Source organism: Chelonia mydas, chromosome 26 (genome assembly GCF_015237465.2).
Source record: "Chelonia mydas isolate rCheMyd1 chromosome 26, rCheMyd1.pri.v2, whole genome shotgun sequence".
NCBI lineage: Eukaryota > Metazoa > Chordata > Testudines > Cheloniidae > Chelonia > Chelonia mydas.
The window spans coordinates 5663304-5687089 of record NC_057859.1 but is presented as its reverse complement, the minus strand read 5'-3'; the positions used below and the strand labels follow the sequence as shown (position 1 = coordinate 5687089).

General features: G+C 52.2%; 1 protein-coding gene across 2 annotated transcripts; it reads left to right on the top strand.

Moving 5' to 3' along the window:
- The first annotated feature begins 670 nt into the window (after positions 1 to 670).
- On the top strand, positions 671 to 18193 carry LOC102934650 (phytanoyl-CoA 2-hydroxylase interacting protein). Of its 2 annotated transcripts, none has more exons than XM_027828608.3 (5): positions 671 to 1166; positions 10747 to 10930; positions 12938 to 13112; positions 14426 to 14543; positions 15102 to 18193. In XM_027828608.3, the coding sequence occupies exons 2-5, from the start codon at positions 10766 to 10768 to the stop codon at positions 15634 to 15636; spliced, it is 993 nt and encodes a 330-aa protein (XP_027684409.1). In that variant the 5' UTR covers positions 671 to 1166; positions 10747 to 10765; the 3' UTR covers positions 15637 to 18193. The 2 variants fall into 2 exon arrangements, with proteins under 2 accessions (XP_027684409.1, XP_007066380.1); XM_007066318.4 differs by lacking the exon at positions 671 to 1166 and adding an exon at positions 1186 to 1407.
- Positions 18194 to 23786: the final 5593 nt, after the last annotated feature.

The following is a 23786-nucleotide window of genomic DNA, read 5'->3' as shown; positions in this document are numbered from 1 at the left end:
AATCTCATGGTCCCTTCTGGCCTTAAACTCTATGAATCGAAAACCCCCTCCCAGAACTGGGAACAGAATCCAGGAATCCTGACAATTACCCCACTCTGTCCACAAGAATAGCGCTTCTCAAATGGGGGGTTGCAACCCAACGGTGGGGTGTGGACAGCGTGTATGTGTGATGAAAGGCAGCCAGAGGGGTCATGAAGCACTGAAAATTTTACTACAGTTCTAAAGCAAAGAAAATCTCTCTTCTCCACTCCTCACAAAACCTTCCCCTTCAAGGGCAAGTATGCTATGCCAACCTCTCAAAACACTCACACAAATAAATTATATGGGCTTATATTATCATCAATACATTTCTTATTCTTACTTTTATAGTAAATATAAGGGGATTGTGAAAAATTTTGACATTGAATAAGGTTGAGAATCCAACAAAGTTAACAATTCCCAGTTAACCAATAAGCATCCAGGTGTGAATAGGGTCAGGGCTTGCTGTATAAATGCAAGCATGGTGCCTAAAGCTGCTCAGATACATCACTGCTGCAACTCCTGTCAAACCAGTGGCTGAGTCTGGCCCATTCTTCTGAAGTTTCAGATAAGATTTCAGCGTTGCTTAGTGACCACCAGTCTCTCCCCATTTTTGGTACCATGCGTGCAGTACGTCACACTTCTGCACCCATCCTGAGGCCGAATTCCCCTCTCTGCCCCAGATCCTGCGACTCCCCACCCTCCACCACAGGAAAAGCCTCTATAATTTCACATTGCTATCCCTGCACAGCGGAGGATGCAGCTTGGGGAAGCTAGGCAGGGAACGTGGCTGCTCATCACCTGATGCTTTGCAGCCTGAGACCTGATTGGTGGAGAAGGGCTGTATTTTTTTTCTCCTCCATGCTGCTTTGATTTTTTTTTCCTCCTCTTCTTTAGGGTGTCTGCTGTTTCCTAGCGCTTGCAAGAATCTGAGTAGCAGCGATAGCAGCCGGAGGCAGAGGAGGAGCATTAGCCCAGAAGGAGGCAGGGGACTGCATGGGAAGCAGCAGCACCTAGCTGGAGAGACTGCTTTTGCAGCCAAGTTTTTGTGAACCAGAAACCTCACCCCAGCTGTGTGTCTGACACACATTTAATACACAAGGCAGCCACACTAACTTCTTCGCGTCAGAGGTTCCCTGTGGAGAGAGGTAAGGCACTTTTACCTTGTACTCGGAGATGGGGTGTGTGTGTGTGTGGTTCTGAGCACCAGACCAGGTGCCATGAACTCCGGAGTGCTGAGCCTGGCTGTGACACTGACTCACTGCGTGGCCTTGGGCAAGTCACTTATGTTTCTGTTTCCTCATCTCTTAAATGGGAGCAAGAAATCCCTCCCTCCCAGGGATTAATCGGTCAAGTATGGTGAAGCGCATGGAGGAAAGGAAGCACTAGGTAAGTGATAATAGAGAGGATGGTGCTTCAGAAGCCCTGAGGCAGGAAAAGCCCCCACATAATAAGACAGTACAGCAGGGGAAGGGAGGTTAAGCAGCCCAGGCAAGGGCTCCATCTGTCAATCTCTCCAAGCCCTGGAATCTGTTCCAAGGGCTTGAGAAGACAGCTGTACCTGTCACGTTGCTTTTCACTGTCCCCAAGGAAACGACCTTCTCCTTTCTTCACGACACAGCCGATCGGAATGGGGAAGATCGGAGAACTTTAACTGGGTTTCCACGAATGGGGGCGAATGTGCCATGCAGCTCTGACAGCCTAAAATCCCATGCTCTTAAAAAGAGCTGCCACTGGAGACCAGATTGGTGTGTCTGTGTGCGTGTGTACATAGACGTATGTGTATGTGTGGGGGGTGTACATGTATATGTGTTAATGGGTGTCTGTGAGTGGGTGGCTGTGCTTGCATGATATATGTGAGTATGGAGTACCTGTGAATGGGTGTGTATGTACTGTATGTGCATGGTTGTATAGTGTGTGCACAAGTATATGGGTGCAGGGTGTGTCTGTATGTATGTTAATGGATGTCTATGCATGAGTTTGATTCATGCATGTGCATGGTTTTCTCTGTGTTTGCATGTATGGACATGCATGTGAAGGTATGTATATATAGGGATGTGTTGTATGTATATGTTTATGGGTGATTGTGAGCAGGTATATACGTACTTATGTGTACATGGCTGTGAGCGGATGCGTTGATTGTGATATGAGTGGATACATGTGTGTGGTTGTGAGTGTGTGAACGGATGCATAATATGTATGTGCTTGCGGATGGGTGGTTGTGAATATACGTGGGTGAGTGGGTTTGTATGTATGCGTACATATGTGTTTGTGTGACTGTACTTGTGCATATACAGTTAGACGTGTGTGTATGTATGTGGCTGTGTGCACTAATGTGAATTGGTGTGTTTGTATTTGTATGCCTGTCGTTATGTGTGTGTGTGTGTGTGTGTGTGTGTATACTCAGGTGTTTGAGTGGCTGTGAATGGGTGTGCATCTCCTTGTGTGTACCTGCTTGTGAGTGGGTATGTATGGATCATATGTATGTGCTTGTGTACACGCAGTGGGGTGTGTGTGCATGTGTAGGTGGACATGCAGGTGAGTATGTCTGCATGGGGGTGGAAGGGCTATGAGGAGGGAGGGGTTGCATGCGAGTGGGAGGTTATGAGCTGCACCCTCATACTGCCTGCACTCATCTCTGAGGTTCGGTAACATGCTGCCTTTGGTGACCTTGGCTCCCTATAGCTCAGGTTCTCTAGTTGCTGGCAGGCTCTGCTCGGGGAATTACTCTGCCTGCTACAGCCTAGGGGACACAGGGGGCCATTGCTTTCCTGTAGGCAGCCAGTAGAAACCCTAGGCCACCCAGCCAATCTGTTGAACAGCAGGGAGCCCATCTCTTCCAACAGCCCCCTGCTCCATCTCCCTGGTTTGGCTCAGACAGGTGAAAATGGAGCTTGCTGTTCTGAGAGAGTGTGAGAGGGCTGGAAGGAGACTGTGTGGGTGGCCGATGTGGGGAGAGGGACTGGAGTTTCAAGGGGCAGAGATGCAGGGGAACAAGCCAAGGAGGTCAGAATTGTCCCCATCATGAGGCAGGGGTTTGGGACAGGCTGGGTTTGCTTCCCACGTCCCTTCTTTTGAAGTGGCATTCACATCAGAGGTAGGCTGCTAGGCTTTTCTGCATCAGTCCCTGAGGAGACCAGTGCCTTCCCCACTCCTCCCACACACATTCTGCTCTTCCCTGGCTCTCTCCATACCCTGCGTTGGATCTGGGCTATAAGCGTGGGAGCTATCTCCCTTGAGTACTGGCCAAGGCTCCTCGTTCCCCTTTAGTCAAGTGGCTTTTAATTTACGAATCAGAGGTTGGAATGGAGCCCTCTTTAATGGCGGGGTGGGGGGTGTGTGTGTGAAATGGGCGTGCACAATTACATGAGTGTGTGCATACACGTGTGCACATCTCTGTTTATGTCCCAATCCAGGTCTTCCTCTGCCCGTGCAGAGTGTAGGTAACTCGTTCCTCTGAGCCTGTGTGAGTGCAAGAGTGTATCTTTGTCTCTGTATATTTCTTTCTCTGAACATGCACAGAGAGGGAGTGACAGCTGCATCTGTGCATTCCTTGGGCTCTCTGTGCCTGCATGTGCACCTCAGACATGTGCCTGCCTCTGTTTGGGCAGATAATTGTGCGGTGTGCCCTGAGCATGCAGAGAGATAAAGTGAGAGCTACACAGGTGTGCATACGTATGTGTCTCCATTTCTGTATGTGCCTGTATGTCTTTTTGTACATGCACATTGGCACCTCTCTTTGACCATGTACAAGGATAAGGTGATCGCTCAACATGTATGTGCTTCCATTTACCCCATTCCTGTGTGTGCATCCCCATGCATGTCTGCATACACAGAAGCAAGGCAATAGCTTCCCACGTGTGTACCAGCATCTCCCTGAATATGTGTGTTTTCCTCTCCATTACTGGACATATATATGTAGTGCTATTTCCTCGTGCCTTGCTTTATACATGCATGTGTACAGCTCTTTTTCTGTGACAGCTACACACCCAGTTGGGTATGTCGCTCTGGGCAGGGGTCTCTTTATCATTGTTCATGCATGTGCATCCCCATTTGTGTATGTGCCTTTTCCCCTGTACATACCTGCATATATTTTCCAGTAACAGAGACCAAGCAATTACTTGCACCTGTGTTTATCTGCATATGCCTGTCGCTGTTCATATATGTGCTTTGCCATACATGTATGTGTCTCTGTCTACTTGTGCATACACAAGCTAAACAATAGCTTTGCATGCATGTCTGATGTGGCTGTCTCTCTGTATGTCTTCATGTCAGTGCACTGCCAGGCATGTTCTCTCTTTGTGCTCACTTCTCTGTATCTGAGCATGCTCCTGTAGGAATCTCTTCTTCTTCACACGCACCTTTTCCTCTCTCCCTCTCTCTGCGGATCGCCATGCATGCCTTCACGCCTCTGCCCGCGTGGGAGATCTGCATGCGTTTATGACTAACTTTGCATAAGCCCATGTGCATCAGATGAGCCAAACAGCCTGCTATGCATTCTTCAAACGCCACTTATTAATTGGCGCTAACAATGGATTGGAACATTATGCCAGTTGCTGCCAGAGATGGATCTGATCTGGCCATCCAAATCCCCTCATTGATCCCCGTTGCCAAGGTCTGCGTAATAAAAACACATGTACACATTGCACCAAATTTGACCGCAGGGCTGCAGATTAGACTTTGTTTGGTGGCACCCCATGCATGATGAGACCTGTGTGTGTATCTTTTCCCTTCCAAAAGCATAGCTTCTCTATATGCACCACATCAGGGTTCCTCACTGGACCTCTGGACTGTGCTGTGTTACTGCTGGGGAACCCAGGATGACCCTGCTCAGGGGTACACAGGAATCACACTGCTCACTAGCCCCATGGCCCTAGCTGTGCCCTCCCATGCTCCGCAGTGAGAGCTGCTTGTACATTCAGTGCAGGTCAGGACCCGTACTGGAAATGCTGGCTGAGTGGCTTCCAATGGCACTTGGGGCTTCGGGGCATCCAGATCCCTGTGGAGCACTTTCAAAAGCAGAGCAGCAAGCACTTGTTCCTGACAGTATTTTATGCTTTGCTGAGCCCTGCTCGGTGCTGAGATGGGTCTCCAGGTTAGCCGGGCGCTGACGGCCTCCCTGCATGGCAGTTGGAGAGGCACACTTCACTTCAGCTCATTCATCCAGCCAGCCTCCCTGTCCGCCCATTATTGGGCTGTAAGTGCTGTGGGGCAGGGGCCTGGTCAGCTCTGAGCTCTGTGAGGTGCATTGGCCAAGCTCCGCCCAAGTGCATCAACAGGGCACATGGGGGAGTCCACGGTCTGTTCCCACACCCCCCTCACTCCTTTGTCCCATCCACCTCCCGCTCTCTTTCTCTCCATCTGCTCCTGAGCTCCAGGCTCCAAGCCTAACCCAGCCTCCCTCCCGCTCTGTTTGGATTCCTGGCAGTGCTTTCCCCCTAAGAACAGGTTGTGCAGGGAACAGAAGCAGCCACACCAAGGGGCCACAAAGTTTTCTCTCTCCTTCATCCCTCGCTTCTAGCTGCCATGCCTTTGCCCCCCTCCCTCCAGATACCAGAGGAAAGAACAGCCAGGCTGAGAAATATCACTCTGGAGCAATTTCTCCCCAAGTTCTTCCTCCTGCATCCTCTGCCACCCTGAACCAGACGGAGCCAAACGGCTGAGCTTTTAGCCTACCTGATGCAGCTGCTTCGAAGCCAAACTTGATTGTCAGGAAGTGCTGAGCTTGCACAAAGAACCTCCTCTCTTTGGACGGTATCATGCTGCAGAGAGATAAGCCTCTCCTAGCAGGAGGTGCTGGAGGAAGATGGCATCAGTGCACTGGATCTGTGAATTCGTACAGAGTTCTCGGTGGACAGCGGTGGCTATTACAAACCCACTGTCCACCACAACTACCTCCCCTTCATTTGCCAGCAGCCTCAGCAGGGAGGCCGAAGACAGAATGCGGCATGGAGGCTGGACTCCCCTCTTGCTCCAGAGAGCCATTGGCATCAGACCTGGAGCCAGAGGGCCTTGCTCCTCCCCAGTGCGGCCAGCCCAGCACATTTCACCAGAGCTAAATTCACTGGAGAGAAGGGAGAAAAAAGCATCAATAGAGAAAGGAAAAATACGGGTAATGTCTGGGGGTGCTGAGCGAATGGGACCCATGCTGGAGCCGAGCGGGGCTGGAAGGGTGCCAATGAATTGCTCCCTGGAACCTTGCATCAGGCCCTCAGCCACAGTCACAAGACACAGTTCTGTTCATTAAACCAGGCAGCCTGCCGGCAGGTTGGACTGCAGCTGATTTAAAGGACAGCGTTAATGGCCTGGCCGGATCCCCAAGGATCGGTCTCTGAGCAAACAGCACAGCTGAGACCAGCAGCAGCCGCTGGCTATTTATCAGCAGGTGCTTCACGCTGGGTGGGGCCCCCATCCGTGTAGAGCTGTGGCTTTCGGAGCTTTCTGCCCGTACCAGGGTGGTTGGCAGGAGAATCCAGCCAACAGGGATTTGGGGTTGGGGATTATCTCCCATTCAGTCGTTAGCAGCACCATGTCCACAGTGGGCTCAGGCTGCCACTCCTGTCGCCCGATTGCTCCCGCCCACGTGCATGATGGTTTGGTATTAGTGCAGGCACACACTGGGGCTGCTCACCAGGGCTCTGCAAACTGGCAGGTTATTATTGTAGGGTTGCTCACGTGTGTGGTGTATGTTGGTTGGTTGTTATTGTAGATTTGCTCTTGGGCTGTGCACTCTGGTTGGTTGTTACTGTAGGGTTCTTCACAAGTGCTGTGCACACTGGTTGGTTGTTATTCTCAAGTTGCTTTACATACCAGTTGATTATTATTGTAGGGTTGCTTATGAGATGTGCACACGGGTTGATTGTTATTCTCGAGTTGCTTTGACACTAGTTGGATATTATCGTAGGGTTGCTAAGCTGATGCCTGGATTCATCTCCTCTCCCCCTCATATTAAAAAAGAGTTAAAGTGGCCCCACTCAGGTCCTTGTTAACTGTGGCACTGACCCTCTAAAAAGTGCGTCACCCAGGTAACAGCCTTTCCCCCCTCAGCTAGTGCCTGGTGCTGCGCAACAGCTACCCTCCCTATGGTTGGATTTATTGAGTCATCGCAGGGTTAAATTCTGATGCGCTGAATTCTGAGAAATGGCAACAAAACGCGAAGGTGTGGGCTGTTCATGTGGCAGCTATAAATAAAAGCACCTGCTTCCCAAACACAAAGGAGCCAACACGGCAGGGGGGAAGAGAAGAAAGACGATTAGGGAAATTTGACACGAAACAAACTGTGATCCTGCTGCAGGAGCTGGTGCCCATGTGAGAGAGCAGAGGGTGGGCGGAGGGGAGAGATGGAGCGGGGTGGGGAAGAGAAAAGAGAAACATTTGCAAATCCGTCCTTCTAAAGGCCATGTAGCATCCCTGGGAGAGTAGATGCTGGTCTTGCTAATGGAAGAAACACCAAGGGATCTTTAATGGCCACAGCAGCTTAGTTAGAGCTTGATTTTACTTCTCATCGGAAAGCAGCTTTTCAATACTGACTCCAAACATCCTATGCCGACTTGCCAGCACCACTTTTGTTCACTCAGCAGCTCTCCCATCCAAGCACTGACCAGGCCCCAGCCTCCTTAGCTGGGGAGGGCTCAGCCACAGGCACTAAGAGCAAAGGGAAGGTGAATTAGGCCTTTTAGCTGCTCGTGATTCACCCAGTGCCCCTCCCCACGGGAGCACAGGCGATCAGACCTGTTCTCTCCAGATAAAAGCCTCACCCTTTGAAACTGATTGCACAGTTGTTTCCAAAGAAGCCAGAGCAACATGAAGTGAATGCAAAACTCACCAGGGCCAACTCCGTGTGCCCCTCGGTGTGCCCGACCTCAGCCAATAATACCTCTGTCCCCTTTCATCTGAGGATCAATCTCAAAGCACTTTACAAATATCAATGGGCAGAGTCTCCCTGCCCCCATGAAACAGAGCAGTAGCCCATATCGCCACTGTTCAGATGGGAAAAGTGAGGCACAGAGCGGGATGGGGAAGTGACTTGCCTAACATCAAACAACAAATCAGTGGCAGGGTAGAGTCCAGAATCAAGCCTAGAAGCCTCAGTGCTGGCTGGGCCTTGGGCATAAAAGCAGCTTTCCCTGTAGCACAAACAGCTGGTGCGGGAGAACATTTACATGTAATTATACATTTCCCCAACTCTAAGTCCTATGTTGTTGTTTTTCTTCCGCCCCCCCCCGGCCTTCCTCCCCACATTAAGCAAATATAGTGCCATCCCTTTAAAGAGAAACACCTAGATTATAAGGGTTGCTTCTTGGCAGGGCACCTTCCCCTCCGCCCAGGGAGTGCTGCAGGGGAAGAGCACCCATGCCTCCCCAAGTCACATCTCATCTCCCCACCACCACCCGCTGTGCCAAGCAGGTGGAAGTGAAATCTCTCCTGATTTATACCTTTGTGTGTGAGCTTAGAGTCTCATGCCTAGTTCCTCCTTACGGAAAAAACTCCTCTCAGGCCTCATAATGCTACAAGGAACTTCAGCTTCAGCCCAGCCCTAGGCTGTCTTGCCTTTTGCTTCTTAAATAATCCCTACGTCAAAGCTGCTGGCATCCATGAAGGTCACAGACTTGGGTACACTGCAAATGAAAGAGGCGTGGAAGAAATAATGTCGTGCAACCGCTCCAGACACCACACGTTGGCCCAGAGCTAATAGTGTTGAGCAGATGTTGGGTGCGGGGCTTCTCTGAACACGGGGCTCCCAGGATCACCATGGGGGCTGCTGGGGGCTGAGTGCATTTGGGAAATCTGTTTGCACTCATGCTGAATGCTGGGTGAAATTCTGCCCATGTACCACTCAGGTTCCATGTACACCCCAAAGCTGCCTATTGGCAGCCATCAGTAGCTAGTAATACATAGCAGAACCCACTTCATTAGCGGGCCTCATGCAGGGCTTGTACCCAGCGTGAATCTCCAATTCACCAGGTGCCCTTTTTACACATAGAGCACACACTTACGTTGCATGAACACACACACATTACATCCATGCCACATGTACCCATGGGTTCTGCCCACTACACACACATGTAACACATGCAGGTGTCATGTGAACCCGTTACCTCTGCTCACACACCACATGTGCTTTGTATGCACATGTTCCAAACATACCACCTACACAACCAAAACACACCTTACTGGACAATATCTGCATTCTTTGCACATACATGCACCTTGCATGCCCCGCATATGCTGTTCACTTTCCCTTGCCTGATCCATGCACAACACGCTGCGTGCAAGAAACCCCCACTTCCCCTGTAACTGCAGCATATGGCCATCTGCCATTGCACCCTGCCCTCTGTACAACAACAGCAATCAACCTGCTTTAAGCACAGTGGGAAGCAGTGCCTGAAATGACAAAGGCCAGGATGTTAAAACTGGGGGTTACCCAGATACCACACCGATCCCCCTCTTGGCATTCTCACATCTTCTCTAGCTCCTGGCATGCACAGCCTCCAACCCCTCCCTGCCTGCAATTCCTTTCCTTCCAAAACAAAAAAAAACCCCTCAAATCCCTCCTCCTTTTGCGTCTGTTGGCCCAGAGCCCCTTCCCTCCCCAGCACCATCTGCTCGGAATCTGTCCCGTTCAAGGCTTGTGATGTACTTGCTGGCACCAACACCTGCAAGGTGCCGGCTGCTTTGTCAAACCTCCGTGTGGGCTGACACCCGCTCTTCAGCTGGCGCCATGGATTCAGATGGAATTAATTAGGGCTCCGATGAGAGGGGCACATACATGGGGAAAGGAAGCGAGAGAATGACAGAAGCTGGGGAATCGCTGCCCGAGTTGCCGCTCTTTGGGAAGGGCTATTCTCTGTGTTATTATTTGTATTCCAGTAGCTCCAACCGAGATCGTTGCCCATCATGCTGGGCCCTGCACGGCCACAGGATCAGAGACAGCCCCTGCCCCAAAGAGCTCACACCTTAGACAGATGAGGCCCACCAAGGAAGTGTCAGTGGCCTCCCTTTTACAGTAGGGGAATTTAAGCACAGAGCGGTGAGGGGTCAGTTTTTCAAGGGCTCACCACCCACAGCGGGGGCCAGATTTTTCCATAGCGCTCAACACGGCGTGTGCTGCCAGTCTGGTGCCTATTGATGGTGGACACACAGCACGGTCTCTTTGGAAATCAGACAGTAAGTGACATATGCAAAGCGCTGAGGGAGTCCAGGAATGGAATCCAGTTCCCGCCGAGTCCTGGGCCAGTGCATTAACAAGGTCAGCCTTCCTCTACAGCTGGGCCGTGCTCAGCCATTCCCAGGTTGGCCTCCTAGCCATGCAAGCACCCATGCCTCCCAAGTCACAGCTCTTCCACCTCGCCGCCCCCTCATTTAGGGCCAGCATTTTCACTCCCCATCGGCAGAGTTGTGCCCACAGAAGCTGCGTGTGCATCCAGATAGCTGTGTAAACATACACCTCCGTGGAGTACTCTCTCTCCAGTGCTGGCAGAGGGGCTGCCTCAGAGCACCCCCCCAGATTCTCACATCGGGGATGGGAAGCTGCAACGGAGTCCCATGCTGGGTCAGGGGGTTCTGCCCTGGGGCCATGCTGTGGGCTGGAGGCTAAACCCACTCTGGTGAAGGGAAGTCTGTCCATTGACTCTAATGGGCTCTGGATCTGGTCATGAGGCCAATTGATTTTATGGCCTCTACCCCTTGGTTTCCCGTCACCATACTGATCCCCTCATTGTGCCGTAGGAGCCAGGCGGGTTGGACCATGGAGCTGCTCTCCACCCCCCGCAGCATCGAGATCAACAACATCACATGTGACTCGTTCCGGATCTCCTGGGCCATGGACGGGGGAGACCTGGAGCGAGTCACCCACTACTTCATCGACCTCAACAAGAAGGAGAACAAGAACTCCAACAAATTCAAACACAGGGTGAGCAAGGGGTGAGGCGGCCCAGTGGGGGTGGGGGTAGGGGAAAATGTGGTCAGCGACTGGATGCTTGTGGCCACCCTCAGCCAACGATTGTTCTCCGAGTACTCAGCCCAGCGCTGATTCACTCCCCGTGTAGCCCATCAGCTGCCATCTCTTCCTCCAGCTGTGTGTCTGCATCCCAGATGCCTCCATACTGGGTCCCTTTGCTGGCAGCTTCAGTGAAGGACCCAAGGAGTGCATGTCCTATGGAGCATGGAAGGGGTCCCTTCGGGGTAGGGACTGGGTTCATGGGTGGGGACAACATGGGGGGGCGCTGTGCCTGCTGCTGTGGGTAACTAGAAGAGTCAGGTTCAAATCCAGGTCCCACTGATGTCAAAATCCTTTAGTGGGAGGAGGATTTGGATCTCAGCCCCTCGGACTCTCAGCCCACTAGTGTCACCAGCCCGAGATGCCTGAGCCAGGCTTTAATGGAAAAAGAACCTCCTTTCTCCACCCAACTCTACTGTGAAGTTAAAAGGTTTTGCCGAGGAGAGTTGATGCCAGGGGGCCAGAGCCCTGGGAGACTTGGGGCCTGTTCCCATGAACCAGGGTGGGGATGGGTGAGGAGGTAGCTGTACCCCCCAAATCAGCATGGAGAAGAGTGCTAAACCTACCCTCCAACGCAGAACCAGAGGAGACGTGGAGTGAATTACTCACTCTTCCTTCTCCCTCTGGAACAGAGTCACTAATTCAGGATCCTTTTAGCAGGATGGTTACCACGGTGATGCTATTTAATGTTAAACATTATTTTTTTCCCCTCCCCAGTAATAAGCGTCTTTTTCCCCCACGTCTCCTGACTCTTCAGCATTTGCCGTTGCCACAGAAACAGCACTGCGCTGCACTGATGCTTTTGTGGCCTACTGACATGGCAATTTATTCCTTAAAACAAAGGTTTTCAGGACACCTCGGAGCTTGTTTGGCTGTTTCCAGGGCTCTGTGAGATTTCTTTGCCCATCTTGCGTGCAAGAGGAGTTGGGCACAACTCTTGCCGGGTGGGGTGGGAGGTATATTGGCACCTGAGTGGTGCAACATGGAAGGCACCGTCTCAGACATTGCTCAAACAGAAAAAGAATTAGAGTTCCATAGGACGGAATACTATGTTAATGGATACCGCAGCATTCTGCAGTAACACGTACTACAGTATTCCACAGTGACCAATGCCATGGCAATAATGACAACAATGTTCTGCAATATTCCACTGCAATGAGTCAATAGATACTACATATTCTGCAGTAACAGGTACTACAACAGTAAATACCATGGTAATAAATTATTCTGCAATAACAAGCACCAGAGTATTCCACAGATATTAATACCATGCTAATGAATATTAGAATACTCTGCAGTAACAGATACGACAGTATTCCACTTCAGTAGATACTATGGCAACAAATACTACGGTAACAGATATTAGTAACAGTGCTCCTCTGCAGTGTACTACAGTAACGAGTGCGAGGGTGATGCTAGGCAGCAGTGGTATTCTATTATAGTGAATTCGACAGCATTCTCGGTCACTCTATGCTATTTAAGAGCAACATATTAATAGTGACAGTTGTTTTAGAGTAGTGGCCACTGCAGCAATATACCCGACAGTTTTCCACACCAGTAGGTCATGCAGCTTACTGTACAGCAGATTGTGGAGCCATGGCTGCTGTCATTGTAATAGACTGGGATTGTTTTTAAGAAGGGTGTTCCCAAGGTCTCCATGACCTGCCTCTCTGTTCATCATGGGCAGGCACGGGCTCTTTTACAGGCATGCACTTCCAGTTTAGCTGAGCTGCTGAAGGGTCTTGCCAGATCAGCCTGGTGCAATGCTCTGAGGCTGTTCCTGGATGGGTGCTGTATTTCCCAGGGCCCGGGTGTCATGCTCCTTGTGGGAGGAGGCTTTGTGGTGCGGAGGGGATCACTAGCCACACTGCTTCGATCCCAAGCCTGGTTTATTTTTGCATGGCTCTTGTCCTTGAACAGGATGTGCCCACCAAGCTGGTCGCCAAGGCAGTCCCACTGCCCATGACTGTGAGGGGCCACTGGTTCCTGAGCCCCAGGACAGAGTACAGCGTGGCAGTGCAGACAGCGGTGAAGCAGAGTGATGGGGAGTACCTGGTGTCCGGCTGGAGCGAGACCGTGGAGTTCTGCACAGGGGGTGAGTGTGCCCTGCGTGGGGTGGTGGCGGAACCTCAGCCACATGGTCCGTGCCCAGCTGGCACAGACTGTGATGAGCCCCTATGGCCCATCCTCGGGAGGGAATCTCCAGCCTGCTGCACCACAGAGGGGAATTGGTTCTCAGAGCTGAGTTCACTGTGGACCCACGTTGGATCTGCCCTGGGGAGAAAAAAAACTCTGTCATGTTATACCGCTTATGCAAGGTCTGGGGAGTTCATGCTGCTTGTGCGAGCCCTGGCGGGGCTGGGGGGTGGGAGTGGTTCACGCTACTTGAATATTAAACAAGAACTGAGCTGTCCATGGCTTGCCCCCATGGGGCTCCAGCCTCTTTGTGCAGCCATTTCTCTTAGCCAGCGACTGCTCCCTAATGGGCCTGCTGCCAAGTCTGAGGGGGCTGGCACAGTCCAGCTGCCACCAGCACGGTGCCCACAAGTAGATTTCCTTCCTTCTGCATTAGCTGGGGTGGGGGCAGAGGGGGGAATTGTTGCTCCCCTGCTCTGCTCTCACACAGGTTGGAGCCCCCCACAGCCTTTCCACTGACCCCCCCACCCCAATTCCATAGTGACAGTCAACAGAGGGAGGCTTTGTGTGTGCCCCTGCCCGTCCCCTGTCCCCTCCCAGGGACCTCTCTGTTCCCCAACAATCCCCGGTCCTCTCAGCGCCTCGGGGCAATGGTGCTGCTAAGCAGGGGCGTCCTGTGCCGTCCAAGACCCCCTGCCCCTGGGGCAGGAGCTTATTTGCAGGCTGTGGGTGTTCTGGTGAAGGGGTGAGGGGAAAGGGGACAGAAGAGGGGGATGGGTGCAGGGCAGCCCAAGAGGGGAGGGAGCGTCCTGGGCTAAAGGCATATAAAAAAACCAAGAGCAGTGGGGGCTGCTGACTCTGGGGCAGAACAGAGGCTGACAGGAAAGCGGTGTGGCGGTGTGGGGTGAGAGCTAGCAAAACCCTGTCTTGTGGAGCAACAGTGGAAGAGTGGGAGGCTTAGGGTGTGGGAGCCAGTTGCACCCTGAGGGGGAAGCAAAGGGAGGGGGAGCTGGCTACTGCCAGCTAGGGGAAAGGGTGGGAACCGTTTGTGAAGGCAGGGGAGGGAATAAACAAGGGGAGGGGGGAGCTTGCTGCAGCCATCTGAGGGAGGCAGAAAGGTGGGAATGGGGAGGGGGAGCTGTCTGGTTGCCACGGGTGCAGAGGGGGAGCCAGCTGTCTGGAGGGGATGGGGAGGGGCCTGGCAGGTTGCACAGGGGTGAGTAGGAGGGGAGCTGGCTGCACTGATGGCGAATGTCTCCCTCCCCCTTGCAGACTATGCCAAGGAGCACCTGGCCCAGCTGCAGGAGAAGGCTGAGCTCATTGCAGGCAGGATGCTCAGATTCTCTGTCTTCTATAGGAACCAGCACAAGGAATATTTCCAGCATGTCAGGTAACACCCCCTACCCGCACAGGCTCCCCTAGCAGGGCTGGAACACACACCCAGCCTAGCAAATGCAGGGAGCCTGGGGGGAGAAGCATCATCTCCAGGAGATGTTTTCCTGACCTAGAATGAGAGGGCACAAAGAACACAGAGCTGGGACTGCAAGGCTGGTCTCCCCTCTGGCCTTGTCCTGTCCCAGACCTATCTGCACCCACTCTAAAGTAAAACCGATTTCAAACACACTCCCCGAGCTGGGAATAGAACCCAGGAGTCCTGATGCCTAGTCCCCTGTTTTAACCCCTAGACCCCACCCCACTCTCGAAGCTGGGAATAGAACCCCGGAGTCCTGACTCCAATCTCACCCCCTGCTCTAACCACTAGTCTCCCAACACAAGCTTGTGTTCTACCCACACCAGCAAATAGTATCCAAACCCGGATTTCAGTGGGGCGTGCTGGGGTAACCCTGGGGAGCAGCTAGTCTCTAGTGCGGCAGATGGAGAACAAGAGCCATACCCCCTCCGCTGGGCTGACAGGCTGCGGCTCACTCTTTCTCCCCCTGCCTCTCAGGATGCATTGTGGGAACATGATGAAGCCCTCCCTGAAGGACAACAGCGGGAGCCATGGCTCACCCACCAGCGGCATGCTGCACGGGATCTTCTTCAGCTGCAACACCGAGTTCAACACAGGCCAGCCCCCCCAGGACTCACCCTACGGCCGCTACCGCTTCCAGATCCCCGCCCAGCGCCTCTTCAGCCCCAACACCAACCTCTACTTTGCGGACTTCTACTGCATGTACACCGCCTACCACTACGTCGTCCTGGTGCTGGCCCCCAAGGGCTCCCCGGGAGACCACTTCTGCCGGGAGCGCCTGCCCCAGCTGGACATTTCCTGCAACAAGTTCCTGACCTGCTGCACAGAAGACGGCGAGCTGGTCTATCACCATGCCCAGGACATCATCCTGGAGGTCATATACACTGAGCCCGTCGACCTCAGCGTGGGTGTACTGGGAGAGATCAGTGGCCACCAACTCATGAGCCTCTCCACTGCTGATGCCAAAAAGGACCCCAGCTGCAAGACGTGCAATATCAGCGTGGGGCGCTAGTGACTTGAGGGGGGAGCTGGAGGGGATGCGTGTGTGGGGAGGCATGCATGAGGCAGGACTGGACTAACCTGAGGCTCTCTGCAATGGACGTGGTCTGGGATGGGGCCAGGGGTGGAAACCGGGATGGGAGTTGTGGCTGGAGAGAGCGTGGACTGTGGATTTCCAATCTCGCTGTCCAATGTAAATATGGACTTGACAGGATCCCGGCCCTAGTGGGAGAGGACCTCCGATACCACTCAGATGGGATCTTGGCCTCCGTTGACTCCTGCAGACAAACCTCTGTCAGTTTGGGAAGGGAAACACCTGAGCTGGCTGCTAATCTGATTCACGCCAAGGTGGAAAGACCCGCCCCCTTCCGCACTTGCCCCACTGGGGAGTGTGAGCGCCATCCCCCTCGGAACCAAGCTGCCCATTCATTGCCATTTTCAAGTTGGAAAGAACAGGAGCTTTGGGTTAATTTGGAAAGATTGTCACCAGGGGAACCCGGAGCTCTTCCATCTCTGATATGAGCTCCCCTTCTCCTAGGTCTGCCCCTTCAGCCCTCCCTCACCCTGTCAATTCACTGAGCCCCTCCCTTTCCGCTACTCCCCCGAACCCTGCCCTTTGCTCAGTGCTCAGTCAACTCCTACCTTGCCCAGGTGGGCTAGATCTTCACCTACCACCTGGTTCCCACCTGGGGCGCCCTGAAGGGTCTGTCACACTGCAGCTGGGAGCCAGCCTCCTAACCCAGGAGATAGATTTGCACGGGGGGGGGGCTTGTGAGCCCAGCATGCACTTAGCCACCTAGCCCAGGTGTGGGTCCTAGCCGAGATGGCCAGCTGCGAAACTAGAGCCTGCTGTTTCCTCCTGGTTGGGAGACTCAGTTACGGGGGGCTTGGCAGGCTCAGGAAAGTGCATACAGCTACCCCACCCTCAGCTCCCTCCATCTCGGCTGTCTCAGCCCCAGGTTGTCATGGAGCTTCTTGCTTCACAGCTTTTATTTACCTGGTTAAGCGCCCTGTGGGATGGGCGAGCGGCCCCATTGCAGGTCCTGACAGGCCCCGTGGCACTCCTGGGGTGTGTTGGAATTCCTGGGGGTGGCTGCAGCGTGAATGTACCTGCTCCCCTGTCTCAGCTGGAGCCTAGCCCTGCCCATGAGCCCCCACCCCGGCTTGGTGGGGAGAGGAATGCAGTCTTCCTGCTTGCAACTTGAGTCAGGTCCTGGAGTGACCTGCCAGCTTCTGGGGTGAGGAGCAATTTCTGCCTTTCTTCCTTTTGTCCCCCTTGCCCACTCCCACCTCCAAGCATGGCTCTCCCCTGGCCTCCCGCCACTGGGCACCATGGAACCAGGCTGATCAGAGTGCTGGGTCTCCTTGTTGCTACCATGTCCCTCGGGCATGATCTGCCTGCCATGCTACGGCTGCTGATGTGTTGCCCCAAGAGGGGTCTTGAGGGCTGAGTTTTTCTCCAGGTGATGGGAGAAAAGAGGCTTGGCTAGATCCCAAGGCATTCACAGCAGAGCCCCATCCTTGCTTCAACCTAACTTGCCCATCACTTGAGGCAGCCTGAGCCTAGCAGAACTTCCTTAAGCTCCTGCCCCAGGCCCACCCTGCTCTCCACACCAGCCACCTCCTCCCAAGGCTGGGCCTCTCTCCCTCCTCTTTATAATAGTGCTGGGCTTTCTGTGCTGTGTGAAAACTTTAGCTTTCCAGGGGAGTCTGCTGGCATCCAGTCCGCCCGAACGTGTGGCGTGAGGCGCCCGTCAGCCTTCTAGCCGTGCCTGCGAGCTGCCCTTGGCCCCGAGACAGGACAGGATGTGGGGGCATCTCCTAAGTTGGAAGAGAGATGCAGAGTCTACCCTTTCACCACAGCCCGCTGCAGTTTGGGGCCAGGGCCTGAAGGACAGAGGCAACAGGGATGTTCTGTGTGGAGAGGTTTTTCGGCATCTGGAAATCAGATAAGACCCACGGAGGAGCTTGTGGGCATCCAAAGCAGCAGGTCCAAACAAATGAACTGAGGACTCTGGTACCAACAGCTGGAAGATGTTCAGCGTCCCCGAGCTCTGATTGCCATCCCCTTCACCAGCAGGGGGTTTGAACCCTGGAACCGTCAGCTTTCAAAGCCTGAGCTGCTACTGTGTGAGTTAAAGGAGCACGTCCCCCTGCGAGCAGCAGAAGTAGTAGATTCACAAACAGATTTCATGTAGACCAGCCACTAGCAGCAGATAAAGATCCTATAGGCGCCTGGTGAGCAGTCATATTCTATACCCGGCATGTCCCCGGCTGCCCAGAGAAACAGAGCAGGGCGTTTATTATCAAGCAGTCCCCCTTAAAGGGAGAGGGAAATTTCCAGCCCTGGCCATTGCTCCGGGAAGGGAGGCCCGGCTCTGGTGAGCACAGTAGTGTTTTCATTCTTAGTGGCGTTTGGGGTGCTTGAGCATCCAGCTGTGCAGTGTTTGCTGTGTGCCCTCGCTGTGTTGGGCTGTTAGTGCTGCAGCCGGGAAGCGATAAGGACCTTGGCTTTTTTTACACTAGCTTTTGATTGCCCCTCGTACCGCAAAATCCAGCCATGCCAACTGGAAAAACCCCAGTCGTCCACTGGGATGTGGCTCGTGCAGAGGTAGTGCGTGGTTTCCTGGCTGGTCTTTGGCCTGTGCGCTGATCCTGACACAGAGGTCCCAAAGGCTGCTGCATCGTCGGAAGCACCTCCAAGCAGTAAAGTTGATAGATCACTCCCACAAAGGCCACAGATTGGCAGTGACTTTTGTTTCATTGCTCATGGCCACGTGGGAATTGAGGTAATAACCTGGAGATGGGTACAGGCAGGGAGTGGTAGGTGTGACAGTCAGCCTTCCTGGGGGACAGGCGGAGGAGGGTGGTGGTGACTAAGGGTGTGTCCACAGTGGGATGAAAGATCCATGGCACAGCTCTGGCTGGCCTGGGTCAGCTGCCGCAGGCTTGCCGGGCTCAGGCTGTGGGGCTATAAAATTCCAATATAAACATTCGAGCTGACCCAGGTTGACGAGGGGGGTGGGTCTCAGAGCCTGGGCTCCAGCCCGAGCCAGAACATCTCCACTGCAATCTGTAGCCCTGCAGCCCGAGCCCAAGTCAGCTGACCTGGGCTCTGAGACCCAATGCCATGGGTTTTTTATTGCAGTGTAGACATAACCGGAGAGTCTTCCCTGGAGACAGGAGGAGGAGGGGGTTGGTGACAATCGGCCTTTCCTAGAGACAGCTGGACGGGGGAGGTGGTGAGTGGGATTGACAATTTCTCTAGAGACCGGAGGAGGAGGTGTGTGGCACAGCTGACTGTGAACTCATTGAATCAGTGGGCCCAATTCAGAGGTGTTGTGTAAGGGGGTTGTAAGTTGCCCATTGGCTGATGCGTGTGACAGTCGGGGAGTTGAGGCTGGTGTAACGCACACTATGGGACAGGAGGTTGATTGAATTTAGACTGTTTCTAGCCTGACGTGGGTGCCCCCATGAGACCAGGAGGGGAGAGTCAGGATCTCTTTGTTGCTCTGGCTGGGAGGGTGTCCACAAGGGGGGAGTGGATCTCTGTTTGGGAGCGTCTTGTTGTCCCTTTAAAGACGATGCAGGCTAGATTTCCCTTTCCGCAGCATCAGGGTGGGAGCCAGAAGAGGCCACATCAGTTCTGAGAGACTCCATCCCCCTTTGCCCTCTGTGCCCCGCACGTGGCTGAGAACCGCAGCATGGCGCTTGTGTGGTAGCGTCCGCACCGTCCCTGGCCTGATGTGGTGCTTTCCCAGGCTCTGTGTATGATGCACGCTGTAAAGAAAACCCCTTACAAACCTGTGCTGTGCTGACAGTATGTATCAATAAACTAACAACCTGTGTGCAGCCCAGCCTGCTGCTTGCATTGGCATCTCGGGGCAGCGGGGTGTGTGTGTGTGTGGGGGGCGGGTTTGCGCCAGGGGGGTGATCCAATCTCAAGGAAAGGGCTTTTATATACAGGTGTGCGTGTGGCAGTGGGAAACTTAGGGGTGGGGCTGCAGTGGCTGGTCCATTGCTGAAGCTCTCCCAATTGAACGGAGCCTGAAATATCTTCTATGGTCAAAAGGAAGAAAAGTTTAAAAACGGATGAGGTTGCAATGGTGAACATAGAGTCCCCACCCCACCCCAGCAACCATGACCTCTTAATTAACTCTGCTACCTGACGTCCTGCCTGGCCTCAAGATATCCTCTAGCTCAATAATCTCTGGGTATTCCCCCATGGAGGCCTCTCTGTACAGCTGGGGTGCTCCTGGGGTGGCTAACATGGCTTCCCTGTTTCCTTTTGGGGTTCTCTGTCGTGAAGATCTTCCTGAGCAGACTCGTGACGGGCTACCACATTGGCTTCTCCCTCTCCCACCTGCTGATGCTTCAAAACATGGGGATCAGTATAGGACCCTGAATGAATAGGCCCCCATGGAACACACCAACTAAGGAGGAATGGACCGTGGTTGCTACCACCACAATTGCAATGGGATGGATGGATGGAGTCTTGAGGGGACATTAATGATCTTGTGAGCCAGATCAGAGCAACCTCCGTATGACACTAACAGGGCCACGTTTGGGTGACTTTGCTCTGGCTTTAAGCCATGACATTATGGGGTCATCGCACAGCAGGACTAGCCTGCAGGATGAACTAGGAATTCTACCCTGCTTTCAAGAATTGCTACACGATTCCACAGTCATTGATACTGCAGTATTCCACAGAAACAGACCTGACCACACAGCTCAACAGTATTTAATACTATAGCACTAAAAAACAGAACAATGGTCAACAGAAATGAATGCTACACTATCCTACAGTAAATAATATTACAGAATTTCAAAGAGCATATCACTGCTCAGCAGTAATTAATACTACAGTAACAAAAAACACAACAGTATCCTACAGTAATGACCCCAAGCACAATAGCTTTATAAAAGAGTTTCTACTAGGCTAAATCCTACAGTCCTTACTCTATGCTTGACTTTGCCTGAGTAAGGACTGTGGAGTATGGCCCACCCTACTTGGCGTTATCACTACAGAAGACTGCAGTATTTCTCTCTGTAAGGGTGGAAAGGATCTTGCAACCCACTGGGTCCATTCCCTTCCTCCCCATCTGCCCTGTGGTGACTCGAATGCTGCTCACAGACTGGCCACTCACTTTGCAATGGGGTCTGCAGAGTTTGGCTAATGCTCTGCTTTTGGAGCTGGGCACAAAGTCCCTGATCTCCAAAGGTATTTAGGCACCTTACTCCCATGGGAATTAGGTGCCTAAGTACCTTTGAGGATCAGTGCACAAAGTGCCTGCAAACCAGAGGAAAAGAGTTTGCAATGAACACAAACAAAGCAGGAAGAGGTTCCGGATTCGGAACACAGAAGTCACTACTTCACAGCAGCTCAGAAATCAGTCTAGTCTGGAATTCGGTCTCCTGCTGCATTGACTAGAACATGGGTGCATCTAGTCTGGTCTCCAACTGCACCAGTATCCTGTCTCGATCTACACAGAGATCCCATGCCCTCTCTCTTGGTCTCCATCTGAATCTAGTTTGGTCTCCATCTGCATTGAGATAGCACAGAATCCTGCCTCCAGGTGTATTGGGACACTAATGGTCCATCTAGACTGGTGTCCTGTCTGTTATCAGTAGGAAATTCCAGATACTTCAGGGGTGGTGAAAAAATAAATAAAAGCTTCACTCATGCAGAGCTTTCTAAGCCGTGACAGTTTAAATGCCTCTGATTTCATAGATGTTGCCAGTGAGACATTTTAAATTACTCATCTAAAATGCTGCAAAATCCATCTCCACAAGAGGAAGGCGCTGCAGAAGCTGCCTGGCAATTAATCCAGAATGAGTGAGGCTTGGCACATCTGCATCATGCACCTGGCCAACTGTGCAGTACAATGCTAGGCAGGGGTGAGAGTGCAGGGTCCCTCCTGACCCGCGGCCAGTGGGCAGCCTGTGCAGGGGAGCATGAGAGTTGATGGCCCACCTAATTTTTATCCCAGCAAGTGTCACTGCAGATGTCATTCTTCTTTATGCCAGAATCTGTTATTATTAAAAAGAAAAGGAGTACTTGTAGCATCTTAGAGACTAACAAATTTATTTGAGCACAAGCTTTTGTGAGCTACAGCTCACTTCATCGGATGCACTCAGTGGAAAATACAGTGGGGAGATTTATATAAATAGAGAACATGAAACAATGGGTGTTACCATACACACTGTAATGAGAGTGATCACTTAAGGTGAGATATTACCAGCAGGAGAGTGGGGTGGAAAAAACCTTTTGTAGTGATAATCAAGGTGGGCCATTGCCAGCAGTTGACAAGAACGTCTGAGGAACAGTGGGGAGTGGAGGGGGGGAATAAACACGGGGAAATAGTTTGACTTTGTATAATGACCCATCCACTCCCAGTCTCTATTCAAGCCTCAGTTAATTGTATCCAGTTTGCAAATTAATTCCAATTCAGCAGTCTCTCGTTGGAGTCAGTTTTTGAAGGTTTTTTGTTGAAGAATTGCCACTTTTAGGTCTGTAATTGAGTGGCCAGAGAGATTGAAGTGTTCTCCAACTGGTTTTTGAATGTTATAATTCTTGATGTCTGATTTGTGTCCATTTATTCTTTTATGTAGAAACTGTCCAGTTTGGCCAATGTACATGGCAGAGGGGCATTGCTGGCACATGATGGCATATATCACATTGGTGGATGTGCAGGTGAACGAGCCTCTGATAGTGTGGCTGATGTTATTAGGCCCTGTGATGGTGTCCCCTGAATAGATATGTGGGCACAGTTGGAAATGGGCTTTGTTGCAAGGATAGGTTCCTGGGTTAGCGGGTTCTGTTGTGTGGTGTGTGGTTGCTGGTGAGTATTTGCTTCAGGTGGGGGGGGCTGTCTGTAAGCAAGGACTGGCCTGTCTCCCAAGATCTGTGAGAGTGATGGGTCGTCCTTCAGGATAGGTTGTAGATCCTTGATGATGCGTTGGAGAGGTTTTAGTTGGGGGCTGAAGGTGATGGCTAGTAGTGTTCTGTTATTTTCTTTGTTGGACCTGTCCTGTAGTAGGTGATTTCTGGGTACTCTTCTGGCTCTGCCAATCTATTTCTTCACTTCAGCAGTGGGTATTGTAGTTGTCAGAATGCTTGATAGAGATCTTGTAGGTGTTTGTCTCTGTCTGAGGGTTGGAGCAAATGCGGTTGTATCATAGAGCTTGGCTGTAGACAATGGATTGTGTGGTGTGTCCTGGATGGAAGCTGGAGGCATGTAGGTAGGAATAGCGGTCAGTAGGTTTCTGGTATAGGGTGGTGTTTATGTGACCATCGCTTATTAGCACCGTAGTGTCCAGGAAGTGGATCTCTTGTGTGGACTGGTCCAGGCTGAGGTTGATGGTGGGATGGAAATTGTTGAAATCATGGTGGAATTCCCTCAAGGGCTTCTTTTCCATGGGTCCAGAGGATGAAGATGTCATCAATATAGCGCAAGTAGAGTAGGGGCATTAGGGACGAGAGCTGAGGAAGCGTTGTTCTAAGTCAGCCATAAAAATGTTGGCATACTGTGGGGCCATGCTGATACCCATAGCAGTGCCGCTGATTTGAAGGTATACATTGTCCCCAAATGTGAAATAGTTATGGGTGAGGACAAAGTCACAAAGTTCAGCCACCAGGTTTGCCGTGACATTATCGGGGATACTGTTCCTGACAGCTTGTAGTCCATCTTTGTGTGGAATGTTGGTGTAGAGGGCTTCTACATCCATAGTGGCCAGGATGGTGTTTTCAGGAAGATCACCGCTGGATTGTAGTTTCCTCAGGAAGTCAGTGGTGTCTCAAAGATAGCTGGGAGTGCTGGTAGCGTAGGGCCTAAGGAGGGAGTCTACATAGCCAGACAATCCTGCTGTCAGGGTGCCAATGCCTGAGATGATGGGGCATACAGCTAATAAGCGATGGTTACATAAACACCACCCTATACCGGAAACGTACTGACTGCTATTCCTACCTACATGCCTCCAGCTTCCATCCAGGACACACCACACGATCCATTGTCTACAGCCAAGCTCTATGATACAACCGCATTTGCTCCAACCCCTCAGACAGAGACAAACACCTACAAGATCTCTATCAAGCATTCTTACAACTACAATACCCACTGCTGAAGTGAAGAAATAGATTGGCAGAGCCAGAAGAGTACCCAG

Bases quoted from the DNA above. Each gene is read 5' to 3' on its own strand.
- LOC102934650 (XM_027828608.3), top strand. From the start codon at position 10,766: ATGGAGCTGCTCTCCACCCCCCGCAGCATCGAGATCAACAACATCACA. The intron at 13,113-14,425 runs GTGAGTGTGCCC...TCCCCCTTGCAG, and splicing joins CGTGGAGTTCTGCACAGGGG to ACTATGCCAAGGAGCACCTG. The intron at 14,544-15,101 runs GTAACACCCCCT...CCTGCCTCTCAG, and splicing joins GAATATTTCCAGCATGTCAG to GATGCATTGTGGGAACATGA.